A 9,165-nucleotide genomic window follows, 5' to 3' on the forward strand; every position below is an offset into this window, starting at 1 on the left:
GACCAGATTAAAAGTCTATGTGTTTATGATACGATAAAGGGGTCTGGTCCATCCTCTTCCCTAGAATTTGCCTATGAATGCTTTAATTGAATAAATATGTTAACAGACTGATTCTAAATGACAAACTGTATTTTCAAAAAGATTTTTTTGTAGTTACACATTTAATATCCTTTGTGCACACTTTAATTGACCTCAAAGATCAAATTGACGTAAGTTTGTTCTTAGAATGTAGTTATAGCTTTACATTTTACATTTTAATTTTTGTTTTAAAAAAATGCAATTTGAGACGCCTGTTAAAAGATGTAATGCAGTTTATGAAACAGCAAAGTAAGCATCCGTGAAGAACTGACAAAAGTATGAAGCTGTGATAGAAACAGATGATTTATTGTTGTGGCTGCTTATTTTAATTAATTGTGGTATTCTGAGTGCCCGGATAAAATGGCATCTTTTGATGGAAAAAAACTGCTGGACAGACCATTTGTTTACCCAAATATTTAAAAAATGCATTTAAAAGTTAAACTATGCAATATTGATTTTAATTGACATTTGTTATTTTAAAGCAGGTAGCAATGTTCAAAATATCGGAAATTGCAAGACAGTCAAAGCCGTTTTAATGTTTTTCTAATACATGCATCTATCAAAATATATAATGATGAGACCTTAAGAACCTCAGTACTAGTGACAAAACACACTTTACTTATAGTCTAAATGCTGTAATTTCTGAGTTACTATCATAGCAATTATCCAATCGGGCCCATCCTACTAAGAAACTTATAAAACAAAACAGTGTTTGATTCTTAAATGTTTATTTTATATCGATGACACGGATACATTTATCAGTGTATGGTTACACAAATGATCTTGAAACATGCATCGGATCTTGTTAATACCACCTGTGGGGAAAAACCGTGTGAATGATCAAGTATGATATTTGACATGTTTGTCCATCTGTCACGTGCATCAACCACATTAGTATATATATTTATCTTTATATCATATTGGAATCAATCATCTAACAAACAAACTGCTCGTTTTCGACATATACCTCCGTTACAACAATGGTGAATTGGAAAATTGATAATGGCAAACTGAATATCCAAGGGATTGAAGATTTTGAAGAACAAATTGAGTATGCTAAAAGCTCCTTGCAGTATAAGAAGATCGAGGTAATTGTTTTTATAATTGTTTTTTTAAGACAGTGGCTAATTTTCAGGCGTCGGCAAAATAATAAAATATGCTATTTTATCAGCCTTGGTTAAAATGTCGTAATAATGCCGACACAATAGCATATATATATATACGGGGTTTTAAGTTGGCTCCAGCAAAACAGTAAATACGTTATTTTGCCAGTCATTTGTAAAGAATGAATTTAAATATTTTCTTTATACTACGGAAATGTGCATTGTCAACAAAAAATAATCAAAATTATTACTAATTTACATTTTTAGTTAAATGAAATAACAGTTACATTTTAGAATTATCAGGATAAATGAAAATAAGAATAAAATAGATAAAAGATAAATTGATATTGAGCAAGCATAAATTCTGTTGCAATGAAATAATATTAAAACTTGTAGTTGAAATAACTTGTACAAACTGTCACACTCCAATGCATCATTAATGAATAAGAATAAACTCTTCGATTAAGAGTAAAAATCACATTGGATAAATTTGTTAGAAAAACCCTCACAATTGAATACATGTATATGCACAGTAAAACGTGTTTTACGGGAAAAATTGGCTTCCGCTTCCGGGAGCATAAAATTATTTTCTATTTTTCCGGTGATATTCAAAAGATGCAGCCAAAACCGCACTATAATTTAGATATGTAGAAAGCCCAACTCCAGGTGCAGGATTTTATTATTGCAATGAAGGCCCATTTGTGGCTTATATAAAACAGAAAATGTGGTATGATTGCCAATGAGACAACTATCCACAAAAGACCAAAATGACACAAACATCAACAATTATAGGTCACCGTACGGCCTTCAACAATGAGCAAAGTCAATACCATTGAACTTTTGATGTCGTCCCTAAGACATAACAATAAGCTTTACGAAAAACTCTATATTCTGAGAGTGTCTTTTTCGGGAAATACTATAAAAACATATTGATTAAGATTTAAGTCTCTACAAGATATTGATATTTTTGGGTAATAAGTGCATATTTTTGCTGGTTTCCATTCAAAGAAGATAGGATTTGATGAAGCGTGTTATGGAGTTTCTTAGCAACTTAACTTTTGTTTAGTTTAGTTTAAACATATTTATTTATAGTGGATTCGGAAACAAGTTTTGCAAATTATATTAATCCCTTTCCACTTTGAGGGTGCGAATACTGCCTTGTAGGCGACATTACCCTGCTCTTTTTCGAAATCTACAAGCCCTTAGAGTGTCTTTTACGTGCAAGATATATGGCTCTCTCTCTCAACACGGGTCGGTCTTTTATTGTTCCCTTCCGACGGACTATCATCGTTTCCTCAAGACCAAACTCGCACACGATGTCAAGGGAAAGCCGAAAATTCAGTTCCTGAAATCGAACAAGGAACCTTTGTGTTAGTAGTACGATGTACCATGGAAGTAATATATTACTTCCATGGATGTACTAACCACTTCACCATGGCACTCTTAACTTTCGTGTGCATGTACATGGCCTTAATAGCAATGTTCGTAAACAGTGTCTGGTAGGATAAAAAGTAAATTCACAAAAATACTGAACTTAGAGGAAGATCAATTGGGAAAGTCCATAATCACATGGCAAAATCAAATAACAAAACGCATCAAAAACGAATGGACAAGAACTGTCATATTCCTGACTTGGTACAGGCATTTTCAAATGTAGAAAATGGTGGCTTAAACCTGGTTCTATAGCGCTAACCCTCTCACTTTGTAGGATTAGATTGTTAAATTAAAAATGTTGATCCTCAGGATATACACATTTGAAAATTATTTTTAGTATTTTTTTAAACACGTTTGTCATGTTTGTGTGTTGATTCGAATTCAGTTTCTTGCTGATGAATCCTTCCCAATTTAAGCATCAGTACTATTTCGACTAAAGACGTTTAAATAGCTACTTTGACTATTAAAGTAAATAGTACAAAAAAATAATTGCCAGTTTTGTTGTTCAAAATTTTAAATTTCTATGTAACCAAAATGATCCATTTACTCCAATGTGATTGATATGCACAATTACATGTCATTGTGCGACTTTCGGCAACTTTAAAGATAATTATCTCGCACAGCAAGGCCCTGTGTTGACATAATTAGCAATGGTATATGTTATTCATGTAAATCTTTTTTATCCCGGGTCAAATCAAATAGCAAGTGAAACATAAATAATGGCTACATATCCTCTAATTGCGTCAGATATCTATGGGATAATCTCCTGACAGTATTTGTATAAATTGAAAGACTTTTTGTTTGTTTTCTTTCTACTCTTGAGTTGAATCAGTGGCCTTTGAAAATTGTGTTAAAACTAAAGGTTGGAAAGTAAGCTTACTATGTAAAACGGGAAACTTGATATTTACTATTAATCGAGGAATGGCAGTTCATAGAAAATTTGATCATGTATTTCCGTCTTGGTCAGATACTTGATAACTAACAATCACTGACCAACCGCCGTTAGTGTACGAATCATTACATCTGATACCGTTTTTTCATTCACTTTTTTGCAATAGTTATGAAACTCAAGATAAGCAATGCTCGAATTCATTGCAACTTTTATAAGTGTATTCTGCGTAGCTGCAATAAATGCTGGACACTGCTTTAATATCTTAATCATGACAATGAAAAATACTGGCACTTTTACACTAAATGATTTAATGATTAATGATACATGTAAGGTGGTTTAAAAAAACCATTCCCGTAATTATATAATTGTTAAATTGCAGGTATGCACACAGTTTTATGTAATTTTATATGTAATATGACTAGACCGTTTTGTTAATAAATATATATAAAAAATAGGTAAAAAAGGCAGGTACATAATTATTATAAAAAGGGTAAAACATTGAAAATTTGATAAATATTTTAAACTTTAATACAAAGTCTACTAACAGAGCACCATGTAGTTTTCAATTAGGAAACTTTTATACGTTTAAATTTATAGGGGGTCCTGGTGCCCTGTCCTCTATTTTGTGACGAAAGTTTGGTTGTTTGAATAAGGAATTACAGAAGCAATACTGGAGCGGACTCCCTCTCAGGGTAGACTGTATCCCCCCCCCCCCCCCCTCATGTAAATTTCTGGGCCGCCACTGAATTTAAAACAAATGTTATGTAAAATGTTTATAGTTTTCTTACATCGTGTGTCTATTTAAAAAGTAAGGAGACTGATTGCCAATGATTCAATTATCTTCGTATCAGTGTCGAACACAATCTTATAGCTAATAAAACATATTGTTACAGATTGTGTTAAAAAATGACAAACACTACATGCTTCATTTGGATGAGTATGGTTATGAGGGACACGGTAATGACATTCCAGAAGAGTGTAGAATATCTAGAACAAAATTCATTCACTGGGCCAGAGATGTGAAGGTATGTGTTTTTTTATTTGTGTATTGAGTAATTGTGTCATCAGCAAATCCTAGCTTTTTATTCTTCGGCCGCTTTTTAATTTGAGTTTGTTCACACCCATTCTCCAAAACTGCCCGTCAGATTTACGTCGGGTTTAACTAGCATTGTCTCCTGTTTTTAAAATTTAATCAACTATTTGAACACTTTATATTAATTTTCATATGAAATAGTTCACAAAATAAATTATTTTTGTTAAGGTCATCTGTCCAAAGGGCCCAAGCAAACATTTATATTCACCGGACGATTTGTTCAAAAGATGAGACCAACAGATAGATCGACAATGACTGAAATCGTCAGCCTGCTCCTTATTGTAGTTATTGTTCTTTAACATATTTAATGGCAATGTTAACCGTTAGTTTAATAGTTTCGTCTATAATCTTGAAAACAACAATAGATAAATAGACACTTCAAACAGGAACGAATCCCAGAAAGACAAAACTATAAGGTGGGACTCATTGTTGAAGGTATTACTCTAAAAACAATGTGTTACTCTTGTTGTGGTGAATGCTAATATTTAATATGTTTGTGAAATCTGAGGGAATTGTTTCAATTGGCTTACATTTTTTTTTAGAGGATACCAATAGTATCAAAAGATTTGGCCACTACGTCTTTTGATGAAATAATAGAAAATGAAGGCGAATTAGACGCTGAAGATGCTGTTCAATCCATTAATGTAAACAAACCAAACACAGCAAATGGAAGTGTTGGAAGAAATGTACATGCTTCTCCAGTTACAGAAATAAAAAAAGATAACGGAAGTGTGGGATTGAACAGCCCACTAGATCAGAGTGTTATTGAACCAACAGTTCAAACTGCAGAAAAGAATGATCATACGGTTGAGAGTATGAATGAACCAGATACTCAAGGCAATACCAATCCTATGGTCATGAGTGAAGATGAACCAGCCATTCAACTTGCAATAGAAACCATTGATGCAGTTGGGGATGACAATATTAATCCAGAGCTTGAAAGTGGAGAAACTAATTGTGATAAAGAAGCCTCCATTGAAAGTAATGAAGAAGAAAACTGCCGAGAGGGGATGGACAATCCAATAAAAAATCTAATTGGTATGTAAATTAATTTCTAATTGTTTGATTATTTAAAAAAGTTAATTGTATATTATATTTTAACTTTTCAGCTAATGGTTTTAAAACCTTTTATTTTTTTTATTAAAATTAAAAAATATATGAGCAGTCTGTATATCATACTGCACAAGTTTGGGGATGCAAGATATAATATACTGTGAGTGATATTATTCTTCAGTGTTCATTAATGCAATAACCCTTTTATACATTTATAGACTAACGATCAGACAAATGACAAAAGTTTATTAGAAACAAACGCAGCATTTAAAGTCATATTGCATTCCGAGTCCTGTAAATCACTTAAGGATCCAGATGATTGACTTCAATCCTATAGTATCAGCTTTTTGTGGATAGTTTTCTGTTATTAAGCCAGGACTTTTCTTATAAGCTTAACAATTATTAAATTAATTTTATAAGGATTCTTGTGTATTGTCCCTTTAAAATGCTTACTTTTCCATGCTCTACAAAATCATCAGCCCAAGTCATACATCAAAGGGATGATGATTAAAACAAGTTGCTTTCTTTAAAAAAAGAAATGCAATCGTAAACCCAAATGCTTGTTTGGCATTATATATATATATTAGATAATTTAAATTGTTTAATAAAGATGTATTGTCTTATATTACTTTTGTTGTGCATAAGAATTAGAAACTGACATTGCCTGTTTAGTGGTTTAAATAATGTAATACCGGCTTCACACATCAACGTATAGATCCGACGTACGTCGGCCGAGGTAAAAAAAATCATGCACGCTACCAAAACGCTAGTAATTTTGATGCATTCAACCTGTCAATCATATCTGTATCGTGTGCACAACGAGCTTAAAGCGTGTATTGGGTGTGCGTAAAGCGTACCTTAGCGTTTCTCCTGGTCTTCCTACATTCCCAACTGCAGGTCTGTCTATATGTGAATGTTTGTCAATAAGTCTGTCACATTCGCCCGTCTGTTTACATGTTTACCAGTCCGTCTATGTCCACTGGTTCGTCTACATGTTCACTAGCTTTGAAATAGCTTTCGATAAGTGCGATTATTTCAGTGATTTGTGTCTATTGTTTTTATGTAAGTGATTATTGTGCACCGTACCCATAATTTTAGGGACGCGATTTGCAACTGATATTTTACAGTTTTTTCTTGCGATGTGTTGTCCTTAAGGTTTGGTTCATTTGGGAGGGTTGGGTTTATGGCCACCACATTGTTTATGTGCCAATGTCCATTCTAAAGCCAGAAACATGTAGTACAGTGGTTGTTGTTCATAATTCATGTCGGTCAAGTTGTTTTCGTAAATTATTTTGTTATCAATAAGGCTGTTTAGTTTTGTTTGATTTTTGTTTTTAAATCTTAATGGTCGGGGCATTTAATAGCCGACTAAATAGTAGTTTTTTTCATTTTTGGAGGCCGCTCGGTAGCATTTAAAGACTTACTACCACGTCATTGTAACTCTGGTTGGTATTTGTATCATTAGTGCTGGACCATGGTCGATCCTATATGCACCTTTGAGGCAGGCGGGATATTTTTGTAGATCTTGTACAGCTCAAACTAATGTGAGTAGTTCCTGTACTTCTATGTCTAGTCCCATGTTGCATGGTTAGAGAGGGTGTAATATCTTCTGTAGGTTTGATGAAATTTCACCCGTATCGGACTTCTTTTCCTAAATGAAAGCTTTAAGGCGACGAGTATTTTTGTATGCAATGTGCCCTTAACGTGTCTAAAACTTATCTGTAGCGTTTTCAACGCTCGTGTAGCGTGTATATTATGTGCGTGCAGTTTACAGGTACATGTATATACGTTTGACAAACGCTTGAGCTGAATGATTTTTTTTAAGTTCCATTAAAATTTTCCTGAAGTAAAAGCGTTCACCAAGCGTATACCTTTGCATTTTGACGTGCTTCAAACTTATGGAACGCGTGTTTAAACGCTTGCGTAAAGTTCCTCTGGTGAGCAACTAAGTTACGCATACGATGATACGGACTTTGTTAATTTTCTTTTTTGACTGATTGTTTTACATTGTCATTTCGGGGCCTTTTATAGCCGACTATGCGGTACGTGCTTTGCCTGTTGTTGAAGGCCGTACGGTGACCCATAGTTTGTATTTCTGTGTTATTTTGGTTTCTTGCAGATAGTTGTCTCATTGACACCAAACCCGATATCTTCTTTTTTTATATTCGATATCTTATCGCCGACCTGGTTAAGTCTGCTAAAAATGCATGCATGATTCATTTTTAGGTTATCAGTCGTAACTAAAGTGGCACATTTAATTCGTTGTTTCATTGCTTGAAGTATCATTTCTTACATCTGCATGGTCAAATGTGTATTTTTTTTAAATAAATTTTAGATTTAGATTTCAGTCACGGTTATCCCCCCCCCCCCCCCCTTCATATTGAATATCTATACTTATCAGTCGCATTTTAATGACGAAAAGGATTCAGAGGTTATTAAAAAAAGTAAATAACGTTGCAATATTTAATAACCATTTTTTTTTTTATTAAAGTTGCAATATTTAACCAAAAAAAATAACTGTAATTTAATCATATGCAAGAAAGAATTCCCTTTAATTTCAGTATAAAAAAATAAATAGCTTGCTTTTTACAACATGTACATCTTCACTAAACGTAAAATCTAAAATAAAATGCTACTAAAACTCTTTCTAAAGATTTTATTTTTAATTATTCTCGTTCAGAATATAAAGCGCATTGTTTACATGAAATCTTATCTCATATCTAAACACAGCTGGTTACATCGTTTGACTAATTAAAATACTACGCATGTAGGTTAATATTAGCAGCTTGTAATCGTGTGCAAGAAAATATTATATCATAATAATTTCAGATCATACGTAAAATATCTCTATAGCAACTTAAGATGCTAATGCATATTCAACAGATTTGTAAGCTATTGCGCATGCATTTGAAAGGTGGTCTTAGCTATTGCGCATGTATTTGAAAGGTGGTCATAGAAAGACCAGAAGTGTTCCGACTAACATCCGGTGTTCCGAAAGACTACATCACTCGTCCAATATATACTGCGTAAACCCTCAGGGGTTTACGCAATGACAGCGAAAGCTTAGGATTAATCTTTGTTTTATTGATAAACATATGCAAAGTTGATATAGTGGGTACATATATTGATGAGACAGCAAATCAACTAATTTTATAACATCTTTAACGGTTTTTGATTTGGAAATTATAAAACACAAGGAACGGTAATGTCTGTTGTCCAGATGTTTTACTTCCTGCCTTTTAAATTTTGATTATTGAGATAACATGTATGATTTTGTTCACATTATGACACTTGGGTAGTGATGCATTGAAGTAATTAAAATAAAATGAAACTGGTATCTTTAGTGTGTACTATTTTCATTTATTTGATGTACCGGTACTGTAGATGTAAAATTGATAATGCAGTGTATATTTTTTTTCTAATTAACATATAGGGAGGAACATAAAAGTCCACATTCAAAATTTGGTAGAACCAGCCAAAGAACGTAAAACTAGAGAATTAGATACAGAACA

General features: G+C 33.0%; 1 protein-coding gene across 1 annotated transcript; it reads left to right on the top strand.

Moving 5' to 3' along the window:
- Positions 1-4,279: 4,279 nt before the first annotated feature.
- On the top strand, positions 4,280-5,646 carry LOC139507344 (uncharacterized). The gene is made up of 2 exons (XM_071295717.1): positions 4,280-4,532; positions 5,143-5,646. The coding sequence occupies exons 1-2, from the start codon at positions 4,428-4,430 to the stop codon at positions 5,644-5,646; spliced, it is 609 nt and encodes a 202-aa protein (XP_071151818.1). The 5' UTR covers positions 4,280-4,427.
- Positions 5,647-9,165: the final 3,519 nt, after the last annotated feature.

This window comes from Mytilus edulis, unplaced genomic scaffold (genome assembly GCF_963676685.1).
Source record: "Mytilus edulis unplaced genomic scaffold, xbMytEdul2.2 SCAFFOLD_764, whole genome shotgun sequence".
NCBI classification, from domain to species: Eukaryota; Metazoa; Mollusca; class Bivalvia; order Mytilida; family Mytilidae; genus Mytilus; species Mytilus edulis.